General features: G+C 43.9%; 1 protein-coding gene across 1 annotated transcript in view; it reads right to left on the reverse strand.

Moving 5' to 3' along the window:
* The window catches only part of gpn1 (GPN-loop GTPase 1), a 43196-nt gene that overhangs the window by 9224 nt on the left and 18058 nt on the right, over positions 1-15914 (reverse strand). The window contains exons 7-12 of the mRNA XM_043695201.1: positions 13100-13194; positions 8409-8454; positions 5390-5536; positions 1267-1349; positions 860-899; positions 666-762 (exon numbers count right to left, since the gene is read on the reverse strand). Coding sequence (XP_043551136.1) covers positions 666-762; positions 860-899; positions 1267-1349; positions 5390-5536; positions 8409-8454; positions 13100-13194 — 508 coding nt within the window. The remainder of the gene's footprint in view (positions 1-665; positions 763-859; positions 900-1266; positions 1350-5389; positions 5537-8408; positions 8455-13099; positions 13195-15914) is intronic.

Below are 15914 nucleotides of genomic sequence, written 5' to 3' on the forward strand. Positions count from 1 at the left end.
AGGATGAAGGACCCGATACCCAGCATGAGCAAAACCAATGTAGTGTACAAAATCCCATGCAAGGACTGCACAAAACACTACATAGGACAAACAGGAAGACAGCTAACGATCCGCATCCATGAACACCAACTAGCCACGAAACGATACGACCAGCTATCCTTAGTAGCCACACATGCAGATGACAAGCAACATGAATTCGACTGGGACAACATTACTATTATAGGACAAGCCAAACAGAGGCCAGGGAATTCCTAGAGGCACAGCACTCATCCACAGATTCTATCAATAAGCACATTGACCTGGACCCAATATACCGGCCACTGCAACGGACAGCTAGAACTGACAACCGGAAGCGGCAGGTACAAATCACTATAAATACCGGAGGAAAGATCACAGAACGCTTCACAGGAGGCTCCCAAGCACTGAGGATGTCACGTAGACAGGGGGCGAAATGTCTGCAGCTTAAATTCCCAGCTCGGCGAACAGAACCACCACAACTAAGCATGTCCCAGTCAATATAAGGGAACCTGTTTTTATGTTCCTACTGTGCTATCAAATGACTCTTAAAATCACCAGTGTGTTTCCTTTGATGTACAATCCCTCCATGAGCATTCATATTATCATGACTGACCACAACATCCTCTTTCTTTCCTAGTCCCACCTACCATTAGCATGAACATGGCTGGAATCCACAGCAACATCCCCCATGTCCCTCCGTAACTGCTCCAGCTGCTCCTCTTTCTTCTTCACCTCTGCCTCAGCCTGGAACACAGCAGAACAACATGGATGAAGCAGGCTGAGCAAGGGGGCCAGAGTGAAGGTACTGGGTCCTGTTCTCTCTGTCGAACAATGCACTCACCAGATCCTGTCGCAGTCTCTCATAATGTGGTCGATATTCACTGTGGGGAGATGAACAGAGTTTAAATAACTAGTATCACAATCTGTCACCTAACAGCATTAAACCAGAGTCTCCCCTCAGTGCGTACACACACAAACAACCCCCTGTACATCTCTCATGCACAGACACCCTCTTGATCTTAAGTCATAACATCATTTCCCCATTAACCATCACATAAAGACAGTCCTTGTAACCCAGGTCAGTGGCAGCTCCGGGGATACACCCTCAGCTGAAGGTTTTTCAGGCTGAGACACCCAGATACCCAGGCCCAACTTTGCACTGGGTTTAGGACCCCCATCCCTGTGAGTAAGGTTACTGCTTCTTCTCAATCACATCAACACCCAACCAAATATCATCTCTGTGCTCACGTTTCATACTCAGCCGCAGCATCAGCGACCTGCTGGAGAAAGCCATCCATCCCAGTGCCATCCACTGCGGAAACGCCAACCACCTGACAGAAACAACAAGAGTTAGAGAACAGCCAAGAGGACAAATGTCAGTCCACCCTTGTCTTCCTGTACCTCCACCGACACCCCATTTTCTGGTGTAACCACATACCAACACAATATTCAACAAAGAGGGGAGAGAGGGGTTTAATGCAGAGTCTGATCCCACCCCAATGAAATTGTCAGCAAAGCAGATTGGACAGCAGAGAATTGTATCATGTCTCCTCTCTTTACTTCAGTACTGCTCATTATCAATGGAATGTAACAGACTACATGGTGGCCATTTGGCCCACCATGACTATTCCAGCTCCTTGAGTGTGCTTTGCAATTAGTGCAACTCTCAAGTACATGAGAGGTGGGAAGAGTAGGCTATACACAGCCCGACAGGCCTAACCTGCCATTCACCATAATCACGACTGACCTCAGGCTTCAACTCCACATTACTGCCCACTCCCTAAGTCATCTCATTTCCAAGACCCAACAATCTGTCTAAAACCTCACCTAGGAACATAATCAATTATACAGCATCCACTGCGATCCCTATACCTCACCTCACGGGGTGCAGCCACAAAATCTGCTTCAGCTGGCACATTCACAATTGTAACTAACCCAGTTTCTTGCTCCAGTAATTAACAGAAGATTGGAAAACTGCTAATGTAATATCTTTATTTAAAAAGAGACAAAAAACAGGTAATTATAGGCTAGTTAGTTTAGCACAAAGAACAGTACAGCATAGACCCGGCCCTTGGGCCCACCAAAACTGCAGAGAGATATGATGCTTTTCTCAACTAAAAAACATTTTCCCTCTCCACACTCCATTTTCCCTGTCGACTCATGTATCTGTCAAGATGCCTTAGATGTTCTGGATCTGCCTCCATCTCTCCTATCAGCACATTCCAGGCACTGAACACCCTCTGTGTAAAACCTATTCCCTTTTACCCCAAACCGATGTCTCCTGGGTTGATATTTCTACCCTGGAGAAAAGACTTTGACTATCCACTCTATCCATGCTTCTCTCAGTTGTGTAAGCTTTTATCAGATTGTTTCTCATCCTTCAACGTTCAAGTGAAAACAAACCAAGTTTGTCCAATCTCTCCTTATCGTTAATACCCTTCAAACCTGGTAACATCCTGGTAAACTGTTCCTGTATTCTCTACAAAACCTCCACATCTGTTGCGGGGAAACGTAAATGTTAATTGCAAAGGAAGCAAAAGCACAACATTTGGAAACCCATAATAAATTCAAGCAGCGTCAGCAAAGGTTTATGAAAGGCAATAATGCCTGACAAATGTATTACAGATTTCTGAGGTATCAAGGAGAGATAAAGGGTTTCAGTCAATGTAATATATTTAGTTTCTCAAAGATGTTTTATATGATACTGCAAATAAGGTGACTTAATGAGATAAGAACCCATGGTGTTGGCATAGTGCATTAGAATAGATTGAGGAACAAAAACAGAAATTGCTGGAAAAGCTCAGCAGGTCAGGAGAGAAATCAGAGTTAACCTTTCAGGTTGACTGACCCTTCCTCAGAACACAATAGATTACATCAAAAAGGTGCAATGCTGGAAAAGCCCATCCAGTCAGGCAGCATCCGAGGAGGAGGGTCAACATTTCAAGCATAAGCTCTTCATCAGGAATGTGAAGACTCTCCTGCTCCTCGGATGCAGCCTGACCAGCTGTGCTTTTCCAGCACCACACTTTTTGACTCTGATCTCCAGCATCTGCAGTCCTCACTTTCTCCTATACAACAGATTGAGGATTGGTTAACTAATAGAAGTCAAAGAATTGGAAATGGGGTGGGGGGGGGGGGGGGGGGGCATTTTCAAAAGGCAGCCTGTAACTATTAGTCATGAAAGGACACTTTGCTTGGAGCAGCAGTGGGACCCGGGCAGCAGCAGGTCTGTTTCACTATAATCTGTAACTTTATGGTTTGACATATTCCTCACATTACCATGATCAAGTCAGGGTCAGTCCTTTTCTTCAACAAGTGCAGAAGGTGGGGCATAGACTCTAAACATGCAAGGCCGACATAGTGAAGCTACAAAACAAACCACTACACAGGCTAAACAGCAAAGGCAGGAAGTTACAGAAATAGGGAAATAATCCCAGAACAATGGATCAGATCAAAGACCTGTCACATCTAGTTATGACGGTTGCATTTCATGGAGGAGCATGCTCAAGGTGTTGAACTGCCTTTTCCTGCTCCTAGTCCTTACCTACCTACCTAACCCTGATTGATGGTCAATAATTCAGTGACCTACTGGAAGAGTAAACTCCATGATCATCCCATCCTTAATAATGGTGTAGGCCCTGCACAATACAGAAGGTAAAACTAAAGCATTTCCATCCAGCTTTAACCAGAAATATAAAGTGAGTGACCTATTTTGGCTTCCCAGTATCACAGACACCAGTTTCCAGCCAACGCGATATGCACTGCATGATATATAAAAAAAAGACAGTTGAAGGCACAGGGTACTGAAAAGCCTGTGGATCCCAAAAATATTCAGGTAATAATACAAACAATTTGTGCTTCAGAACTAGCCACATCCCTAGAAAAGCTGCTTCACTGTATCTTTAGGAACGGCATTTACCTGGCAATATGAAAAACTGCCCATTTATGTTCTGTACAAAAAGCTGAACAAATTCAATCTATCTAATTCGCATCCTATTAGTCAAAGTTTGAACATCAGTAAGTGATGGACGGTGTGGATGGTGGGCATTGCTGGCTGGCCAGCATTTATTACTCCTCTCTCGTTGTCCTTGAGAATTTGGGGGTGAGCTGCCTTCTTGAACCACTGCAGTCCACCTACTGTGGGGTTGACCCACAATGCCATTAGGGAGGGAACTCCAAGAGTTTGGCCCAGAGACAGTAAAGGCAAATTATTTCCAAGTCAGGATAGTGAGTGGCTTGGAGGGGAGCTTGCATGTGGTGGTGTCCCCATGTATCTGCTCTCCTGTCCTTCCAGATCAAAGCAGTTGTGGGTTTGGAAGGTGCTAAAGATGTTTGGTGAGTTTCTGCAGTGCGTCTTGTAGACAGTACACACTGTTGCCGTTACTGTGCGTCAGTGAGGGAGAGAGTGGGTGTGTGTGGATTTGGTGCAGGCTGCTTCATCCTGGACGGTGCCAAGCTTCTTGAGTGTTGTTGGAGCTACCCCCATTCAGGTAAGTTTGGGAGTATCCCAACACACTCCTGACTTGCGCCTTGTAGCTGGTGGACAGGCTTTGGCGAGTCAGGAGGTGAGTTACTCCCTGCAATATCCCTAGTGTCTGACCTGTTCTTGGAGCCACTGTGTTTATGTGGTGAGTCCAGTTGAGTTTCTGACCAAGGAGTTACTATTGTTTTGGATTCTCTTGGCTCTTATGCTGTTTAGCACAGACAGTCCTGTTTGGTGGCTTCGCCATGTTGACACCATATCTTCAGGTACACCTGGTGTTGCTCCTCCTGCACCCTCCATTGCACCAGGGTCAATCTCCCGGCCTGATAGTAATGGTTGACTAGGGGATATTCTGAGTTATAAAGTTATAGATTAACTAGTGTACAATTCTGCTGCTTTTAATGGCCCATAGCACAAATGGATGCCCAGATTTGAGTTGCTAGATCTGTTTGTAATCTGTCCCATTTAGCACAGTGACAGTGCCACATAATACAACAGATGGTATCCTCAATGTGAACAGAGGAGTGACATTATGGAGGCCTGAACTCACGGGGAAACTTTGTGAAACTCTCCACCGGCTTGAATGATGCCAACCACCCTCTTAATTACCAATTTATATTTAGGGACATAGACTTTGGGTTTCCTTTTGTTGGCTGATGTTCTCATATTCTCTCTGCCCTTCAGCTCTCTGTTCTTTTCTGTATGCATCGCGGCTCATGACTATCATGAACCCAACAGTTATGATAAGTTAGTTCTAGAGAATGACGAGAAAACAGAGAGTCTGAACATAACTTCCAATTGACATGAAGTGAGACAGAATAAAATTGGAGATAAGGAGGGTATAACGGAGAAGGATTCAGGGTGTGCTCGAATTTGCAGGCAATTTACCCGGAGCTGACTGTAGAACTCATCCAGGACAAGACTCATGGAACGGGTCAGATTACTGGCAAAAGTCGTCTCCTGGTTCAGTGCATCCTGAAAAGTTTCAAAATCTTTCATCCACTCCACGGCAAAGGAATGATCAACAATATCAATCTAAAGTCACAGGAACAAGGTAATGATCAGTGTACAGTCAAAGCAACTGGGTAATGTCCGTGTAAAATCACAGCAACAAGGTAACGATCAGAGTATAGAAACAAGGTAATGATCAGCGTCCAGTCACAGGAACAGGATAATGATCACAGGACAGTCACAGGAACAGGATAATGAGCAGTATCCAGTCACAGGAGCAGGGTAATGATCACAGGAACAGGGTAATGAGCAGCATCCAGTCACAGGAACACGGTAACGATCACAGGACAGTCACAGGAATACGGTAATGATCACAGGACAGTCACAGGAACAGGATAACGAACAGCGTCCAGACACAGGAACAGGGTAATGATCACAGGAACAGGGTAATGAACAGCGTCCAGTCACAGGAACATGGTAACAATCACAGGACAGTCACAGGAACATGGTATCGATCATAGGACAGTCACAGGAATACGGTAATGATCACAGGACAGTCGCAGGAACTGGGTAATGATCAGTGTCCAGTCACAGGAACAGGGGAATGATCACAGGACAGTCACAGGAACAGGGTAATGATCAGCGTCCAGTCACAGGAACAGGGTAATGATCACAGGACAGTCACAGGAACAGGGGAATGATCAGCGTCCAGACACAGGAATAGGATAATGATCACAGGACAGTCACAGGAACAGGATAATGAGCAGTATCCAGTCACAGGAGCAGGGTAATGATCACAGGAACAGGGTAATGAGCAGCGTTCAGTCACAGGAACACGGTAACGATCACAGGACAGTCACAGGAACAGGATAATGATCACAGGACAGTCACAGGAACAGGTTAACGAACAGCGTCCAGACACAGGAACAGGATAATGGTCACAGGAACAGGATAATGAGCAGTATTCAGTCACAGGAGCAGGGTAATGATCACAGGAACAGGGTAATGAGCAGTGTTCAGTCACAGGAACACGGTAACGATCACAGGACAGTCACAGGAATACGGTAATGATCAGTGCACAGTCACAGGAACATGGTAATGATCACAGGACAGTCACAGGAACTGGGTAATGATCAGTGTCCAGTCACAGGAACCGGGTAATGATCAGTGTCCAGTCACAGGAACCGGGGAATGAGCAGTGTCCAGTCACAGGAACAGGTTAATGATCAGTGCACAGTCACAGGAACAGGGTAATGATCAGTGCACAGTCACAGGAACAGGGTAATGATCAGTGTAAATGTCACAGGTGCAAGGTCATGATCAGTGTACAGTCACAGCAACTGGATATCTCCTGCATTAAAAAAGACCAGGAGGCTCCAGGCATAACAAACCGCTTGTTCAGATGTTAATTTTCCCACTCATCACATTTCCAACAACTGCATGCAGTGGCTACACAGCTCCCTCCCCTTACATCACTCCCGAATCCAATCTCCACATGACGATCACTGCTTAACCTGTCCTCACCCATACCCTGAACTTTTCTCCATATCCTTTCAGCTCATTTTTTTCAAAAACCACTCATATCCTCAACCCCAATTAACATTTTGCATGTCCGTCAAGTATTTCTCTGCACTGTCCCATACGTTTCTACTTACCGGAAAGGTTAGATGCACAGTGAAACTCAACTTGTGTTATCCCAACAAATATTCCCAGGACAAGAACAGAACTGTTCAGGTATACCTGTAAAGCTCCCTCAACACTGTAACTATCCCCGCGCAGTACTGTTTGATAGGCAAAGAGTAAAGTTCTGTCTACTCTTTTAAAGTCAAAGTAAAACTACCTTGACACTGGCCCCATTCCCAGGGACAGCACGTGGTTAGACAGATAAGAACCAGGAGCAGGAGTTCACAATTCAGCCCCTCGAGCCACAGATTCACAACCCTTTGGAAGTCATTCTTCCTCATCTCTGTTTTAAATCTGCCACCCTTTCTCCTCAAACTATGACCTCACATTCTAGGTTACCCCATGCATCCTCTCAATGTCTACTTTGTCAATCTCCTTCAGATATAGGTCTCAGTTAGATTTTGTTTCATTATTCTAAACTCCAGCAAGAATAGTCCTAAAATGCTGACTTTCTGCCCAAAGCAAACCCCTCCTCTCTGGAATTAATCGAGTGAACTCCTCTGACTTGTCTCCAACGCAATTACATCCCTCCCCAAGAAAGGTGACCAGAGTTGTAAGCAATACTCCAGCCGGCTGGATAATTGAAGGGACATTTCCCCAGTTTTATTCTTTAAGCAATAAATAACAAACCCCCTGCTGCCTTCCTTATTACCAGCTGTATCTGCATAATAGTTCTCTCTGATTAACATATGAGGACACCCAGATCCCTCTGCACCAAAGCACTCTGATGTTTCTCTACACTTAGATAATAAGCTGCCTTTCTATTCTCCAATTCAAATGAATAACTTTGCATTTATCCACATTAAACTCAAGAATATAGAATAAAGCTCCCTCTATATTGTTTATGCCCGAAACGTCGATTCTCCTGTTCCCTGGATGCTGCCTGACCTGCTGCGCTGTTCCAGCAACACATTTTCAGCTCTGATCTCCAGCATCTGCAGACCTCACTTTCTCTTCCCTCTATATTGTCCCCACCAAACACTTCCAGCCTGGGTACAACATTCAGCTAGATACCCAATAAAGTTCCCCATACACTCTGACTAAATGTGGCCAAGATCCACCTTTGAAAGATCAGTACAAATACAAGTCAGTATTTCCTGCAACCAAGCCCAGCCATTGCACATCCTGAGTAACTGGACTGGGACTACCTTGGACCTAATTACTTTACAGCCCCTAGGTGATTTTTATTCAGTTGGACACATCTGAACATAGATCATTGGAGTGCAACGTCACTGTGTGATCCTTATATTGTCCCAACCTAAGTGATTCTTACCTTATTCATGATGACAATGAATGGCAGTCTGGTCTTGTACAGAATACTGAAAGAGGAACGATTGACATTTTAATTTAGCACACAGGCCCTTGTAAAGCCTGAAAATGTACAACCAACAGACTTTTGTAAAAGATTTACAGAAACAAACAGAGATGAAATACAAAGGGACTGCACTACTAGCAGAGTTGTTTCAGAGTCTACTCCCCCCTCCATTATGGGAGGAAAATCAAATAAATTATTAGGAATAACAATAAGACTGCTGTCAAAGATTTGAATTAATTGCTGAGGTAGGAAGGAATCTCAAGTGGGAATCCAATTCTTAAATTGTACAAAGTTAAAATAGTAAAGGAAAATAATTTATATAGAGACCAGAGCATCAGATTACACCAGAGGAAGATGTCAGAAAGGTGAGGAAAGGATCAACATGACTGTGACAGAGGTACAAAATATTGTCATAGGGGGTGACTGAAATGTTGCTGATCTTTAATTAATGACACTACTTCAAGCTTCAGACAACATGGACAATAAAGAGGTTGCAGCAAACTGAAATTAAGGAGCACATATGGCTCATATAGATGCATAAGAGATTAAGAAAAAAATAAAGAAAGAATAAGCGTGACAAGAGAGAAATATGACGAGGAGGAGTCAGGACTGTTTAAACCTATCAGTATGAATGAGTTGTGAAATGAGGCATGGGACAAGAGGAAAGGAAACAAGATTTTGAAAATAAGGAGAGATAAACACTGAGTCAGAGGCACACAGAATAGAAACAGGCCCTTTGGTCCATCACATCTGTGCTGACTAACAAACACCAAACAACAGTAATTCCATTTACCTGCACTTGGTCTGTAGCCTATCATGTCCTGCAATTTTAAGTCAGTGGTGCTGGAAGAGCACAGCAATTCAGGCAGCATCCGAGGACAGGCAAAATCGACGTTTCGGGCAAAAGCCCTTCATCAGGAAACTGAGGCTTTTGCCCGAAACGTCGATTTTGCCTGTCCTCAGATGCTGCCTGAATTGCTGTGCTCTTCCAGCACCACTGATCCAGAATCTGGTTTCCAGCATCTGCAGTCATTGTTTTTACCTCTGCAATTTTAAGTGCTCATCCAGATGTTTCTGAAATGTTGGGACAGTACTAGCTGGGTTAGCTATGGGGAATACAGGGTTGCAGGAATTGCGTAGAGTGGAGTGTCTGGGTGAGGTACTCTTCAGGAGAGTTGGTGGGGACTCGATAGGCCAAATGGCCTGTTTTCACACTGTAGGGATTCTATGATTCTACCACCCTCTCATGCAGCACATTCGTTATTTCTATCACCGTCTGGGTGAATTTTCTCTCTCTTCATATCTCCTCAAAGCCAGTTGCTCCTCACCATAAACTTATGCCGTCTGAAACATCTGCCATGAGGAAGAGACTCTCATGACTTAGTCTGTCTCATAACTTTGGATACCTCAATCAGAACCCCCTCAGCCTCCCGTCATAACTGAGACTTTTCATCCAAAGCAACATCCTGGTTAATCTCCTCTGCACCACCTCCAGTGCAATCGCATCTTTCCAACAATGCAGCGAGCGTAACTGTACTCAATATTCCATCTGTGCCCTAACCAAGGTTTTATCAAGTTGTAATAGGACTTCCCTGTTCCTATAGTCTATGCCCTGGTTAATGAAGGCAAATATCTCATATGCCATCTCCCTGTGCTGACATCTTCAGGGATCTAAGGACCTGTACACCAAGGTCCCTTTGCTCCTCAGTACTCTCTAGGAACCTACCATTCATTGTGGATATCCTTCCCTTATTACACCTCCCAAAATACAGGTTTAAACTGTATCATTGCTCTGCCCAAATTACCAGCTGATCAATATCAGACTGGAGCCTGAGACCATCCTCCTCACTATCAACACCACCACCAATTTTCATATCATCTGCAAACTTACTAATTATACCTGTGACATCCATATCCAAGTTGTTATTGTACATAACAAACAGCAAGGGTCAAGGGTCCCAGCACTGATCCCTGTGGTACATCTTGATGGTCACAGACTTCCAATTACAATGACAACCCTCTACCATCACTCTTTACTTCTTATTTATAAGCTAGTTTTGGATCCAGTTAGCCGACATGCCTTGCATCCCATGGGCTCTTGTCGTTTGCACCAGCTTTCCATGTGAGACCTTGTCAAAAGCCAACATGAAGTCCATATAAACCACATCAACTGTGCTACCCTCATCAACATAGTTAGTCACCTCTTCAAAAAACTCAATTCAATTAATCAGACAGGATCCCCTTTGAACAAATCCATGCTGACTATCCCTGATCAATCTCTGCATTTCAAAATACTGATTTATCTTGTCCTTCAGAATTTTTTTCCAACAATATCCTTACCACTGATGCCAGATTAACTGCTCTGTAATTACCTGGTCTATCCTTGCTGCCCTTCTTCAGCAAAGCTACCCTCCAGTCAGCTGGCACTTCACCCACGGCCAACGAGGTATTAAGTATCTCTGCCAGGTCAGCAGGAATCTCTTCTCTTGCCTTCCTGGGATATACTTCATCAGGCCCTGGGTATTTGTGCACCTGTATGCCTACTAACATATCTAATACCTCCTCCTTATTAACCGTAACATGTTCCAGAATCTCACCGTCCCAAATGACATTTCCACTGACAATACGTCTCTCTCCTCTGTGAATTCAGATGAGAAGTTCAGTTAAGACCTCACCTATCTCCACTGGCTCCATGCACAGATTGCCCTTTTGGTTTCTAATCGGTTCCACCATTTTCCTGGTAATCCTCTTACTCTTAATCTACCTTTAAAAAGCCTTGAGGTTTTTCTTGATCTCATTTCTAAAATACATTTTGCCCTCTAAATTTATTTTTTAAACAACGCCCTGCCTGGTATGTTTGCTCATTTCCCTTTAGCAAACTCGCGATCTCCCTTGACATTCAGGGTTCCCTGCACTTCATGTCCTTGCCCTTCACTCTTACAGAAACACACTGACTCATCTCTTGGGGGAACTACCTACATTGGCACAAAAAGGCTTCCTTGGATGCATTTAAAAAATTGCATCTGATTCTTTCACACTAAGGCAATCCTAATTAATGTTAGCAAAGTTGAAGTCCCCTCAAACTGGAACCCTATTTCTCTCACACCTTTCCGCTTACATATCTGCTACCTTACCTCCCTCTGATTATTGGGAGGCCTGTATTATAATCCCAGCAAGGTAACTGCCCCTTTGCTTATGTCTAAGCTTTACCTCGATGGCCTCATTTGATGACTCTTCTGCAACATCCGCCCTCATTACTGCAGTAGTGGTTTCCTTTATCAATACCTCACTCACTTACTTGCTCACTACTCCACGTGAAACTACTGTCCCCTGGAATGTTAAGCTGTCAGTCCTGTCCTTTCTTCAACCATAACTCAGCGATTGCAACAATATCATATTCCAACATGCTGATTAACACTAAGTTCATCTGCCTTGCTAATCAAGTTCCTTGCATTCAGATAGATAAGATTTAGTTTTCTACACTTATCAAATAGCTTACCCTGCCTATGATTTCTCTGCTTGCTGAACTGTACTGGCATTTCTTCACAACCGAGTGAGTCTGAATTTATATTTCCTCTATGCTCCATTCCCCATCAAATCAGCTTAAAACTTCCCCATCAGCATGAGCAAATTCCCAGCAAGGAAACTGGACTCATTCCAGTTTAGGTGCAACCCATTCAACTCCCAGAAGTTGTCCCAATGATCTAAAAGGCACCCTCCTACACCATCTCTGCAGCCATGTCTTCACCTGACTCATCTTCCATTTCCTGTACTCACTAGCATGTGGCAGGGATTACTATCTCGAGCCTGCCTCTTTAATCTTCCCAACTCCCTATACTCATGCTGCAGGAGCTCATTTCTTTTCAACCCTCAACATTGATTAGATTAGATTAGATTAGATTAGATTACAGTGTGGAAACAGGCCCTTCGGCCCAACAAGTCCACACCGACCCGCCGAAGCACAACCCACCCATAGAATGTGCAAACTCCACACAGTCAGTCGCCTGAGGCGGGAATTGAACCCGGGTCTCTGGTGCCGTGAGGCAGCAGTGCTAACCACTGTGCCGCCCGTGATTGCTGGCTGTTCACCCTCCCCCTTCTAGATGTTCTGCAGCTGCTACTGAACTGGCCAGAAGTGAGATAACAGAGATTGAAATAAATTGAAAGGAAGTATTTAAGATAAAAAGATGGACAGTGTTGAGATCTGACAGAATACACACACGGATCCTATGGAAAATGGAAGAAAGACCCAGAAGTTGTACCTTGTTTTGTTGATAAATATGAGCTCTGTCACATGCAGATCAGAAAGGACAATTCAACTTGTGCAATTCTCACTTAATTACCACTCTGCCATGGTAGGATTTGAACTCAGGTTCCCAGAACATTACCTGGATCTGGATGAACAGACCAGTGATCACTTGGCCATCACCTGCCCTAATATACAATATCAAATCCTAACTGTAAGATTTTGTCCAATTTACAATTGTTACCAAATCCCATTAGAGCTTTCTTTGGTTCTCAATTATTCATTATCACTTCTATTTCACAACGATATGAAAACATGGACACAGGTGCCTCTCCAGCGACACCCACATCACTGGAGAGCATGGGGACCAGCTCCTTCCCCGGTACACAGCTTGGGAACATACCTGCATGCATACAGCATGTTAGACATGAAGGTGACTGGGTTCGTGCTGCGTGAGGTGTCCATCACATAGACAACAACTGTGGAGAAGGTGGAAGCCTGTGAAGAAAATCACTGTTAATATAACAGACAGAAACAATCAGGATTAGGTTCCAACATTAATACCCCGTGGCAGACAGGGAACCTGGAAGGCTGCTAGATTTCAAGCTCGCATTAAAAAGGTGGGAAAACGTGGGTACAGTTGCAGATATAGCAGAGCCTGGGAACATTAGGAGGAAGATGTATTGACAGATTTACAGGAAAAAAGCTGCGCTGAATTGCTGGGGCATTGGATGAGCTACATAAGTAAGTCTGTGAGATTGACAGGAGAGGCATTGTTATGGACCAGACCAAACCCCCTCAAATATATTAGGCAGATAGCCTAGACCCTAACGTTTTCTTATTTTTAAAAGCTAAGTGTATGGTGTGGTGTTCTGGATGCAATTCCATTGGTCAAACTATCCAGCTTAAAGCAAGAAAGAAGAATTGGAATAATTTAACTCTACTGGAAAACTTAACAGAATAATAGATGATTTAATTACTCAACAGCAACTGTTCCAATATGGTAACATCCTATAAACACGCGTTTGGCAAAGGCAAATTCAGTAAAATAGATTGTCTGACATGCAATTCTAGCAGCAAGAAGAGAAGCCAAAATTCTAGCTGCTGCAGAGAGAGAGGAATAACATCTTCCACATCCAGCTTCAAGACCCCAGCAACTACTGAAAGCTGAAACTAAAATCCTGGGTCAGTGGGAACGTGACCTCACCCACTCATGCCACTTCTATTTTTTCCAACTTTTAAAAATAAAACCTCAAGGTCTCACAGGCTGTTTATTTGGTTGGCTTGGAACAGAGTGTTCAGCATGTCTGTCTCAGCCTTTCTACACAAAAAAACCATGACAAAATATACCTCACTGTATTGTCACAGCATGTAGGTGCGAATGGATTTGAGGTGGGAAGAGGATTAGGGCATCAAGCTAACCCACAGCTCATTTCCCATACTCTACCACTTACGTACAACTCTCACATCTGTCACAATGTTGCTCCCTTTTTTATAAAAGTTGTTCCTTTTCTCAAGGAGACTGTGTCCTTGGTTTTGTTCAGAGGGGTCATAAAATGCTCCTGGCCCCAATTAGACTGGTTTGGTACAGAGATTAAAGGGTATTGAGGGACCTTTTTGTTTATAAGTAAACAGATGAGACTTCAGGCCAAAGTGGTCATGTTTTAGAAGTGACCTGTATAATGACAGGGGAGTGGTCAGCTCTCAAGTCCAGAACTAGTTGGAAGTTCAGCAGTGGACTGTGTGAATAGGCTCTCTCTCTCCTTCTGCCCTTCTAACTTCAACCTGTAAGCATTTGTTCCATTTTTTAAACTGTGTTTTAAGGGGGTTTGCTTATTGGGGCTGTTGTGTATATTCGGAACAGCATAATTAAGTCTAGTTTGGATAGGCTGAGTTCTGTCGGGGTTCTTTATTCTGTTCTTGGTGTTTCATTGTGTAATTTTGTGAATAAATTTCTGTCTGTTTTAAAACCTAGTAGTCAACCTAGCTAAGCTACTCTGGGTAATTCTCACTGTACACTTACCAAAACAAATTGCAAAGTTATGGTCTGGGTTGCCTGCTCAAGAACGTTTTGAGTGGTCTGGCCTAGTCCATATCACACTGTCTTGGAGGACCTTCTAGATTATGAACCTAACCTAGGAGGAGGCTTCACGTACACCAATTCACCTCGCAACTTTCTCCGTATCCCAATATTCCCAGCCACCAACAACTCGACCTTCCTGACATAAATCCATCACCGCTGACCTACATGGGCATTCCCAATTAATCAATTGTGTTACAGCGAATTTGTGTTGACGAAACGCATGTTATAATACAATGTCCTGTACATCCAGCTCGGTTTTGAAACCTCCTCCACCATTCTCTCAGACAGTGCATTCCAAATCCTAACAACTCCCTGAGTAAAGAAGTTTCTCCTCATCTCACTCCTAGTTCTCTTGCTGACAATCTCGAAGGTGTGACCCCTAGTTACTGATGTACTAACTAGTGTAAATAGCATATCCTTCTTTACCCTGTCACATGGTAGGAAAGTTAGTGGAAGCATCACTAAAGGAGAGAACAGAAGAATCTCCAGAAATGCAATAATGCAATAATAAATAATGTGCATTTCAAAAGGGAAAATAGACAATGGTAATACATGGATGTAATTTATCTGAGTTTGTGAAAGGCCTTCAGTAAGATGTCCCATAACAAATAAAGGAATAAGACCTGAGATCATAGAGTTAGGGAACTCACAGCAGACAGAACTCTGCCTGGCTTCAGAACAGAAAGCAGCTAATGGGAACAAAGGACTGTTGTCAAAGAGCTCAGGGTAGGAGGTAAGGCTCTGTAAGATCAGTGCTGGGACCATGGCTGCTCATGATTTACATTAACGATTTGAAGACTGGGATTAAGAATGCAATTTCCACATTTGTGAATGATATCAGCTTAGAACACAGAGGGGTGGTGGAGATAGTGAACACAAACGTCATAGACTCAGATGTACAGCACGGAAACAGACCCTTTGGTCCAACCCGTCCATGCCGACCAGATATCCCAACCCAATCTGGTCCCATCTGCCAGCACCCGGCCCATATCCCTCCAAACCATTCCTATTCATGTACACATCCAAATGCCTCTTAAATGTTGCAATTGTACCAGCCTCCACCACATCCTCTGGCAGCTCATTCCATACCCGTACCACCCTCTATGTGAAAAAGTTGCCCCTTAGGTCTCTTTTA

This window comes from Chiloscyllium plagiosum, chromosome 9, assembly GCF_004010195.1.
Source record: "Chiloscyllium plagiosum isolate BGI_BamShark_2017 chromosome 9, ASM401019v2, whole genome shotgun sequence".
NCBI classification, from domain to species: domain Eukaryota; kingdom Metazoa; phylum Chordata; class Chondrichthyes; order Orectolobiformes; family Hemiscylliidae; genus Chiloscyllium; species Chiloscyllium plagiosum.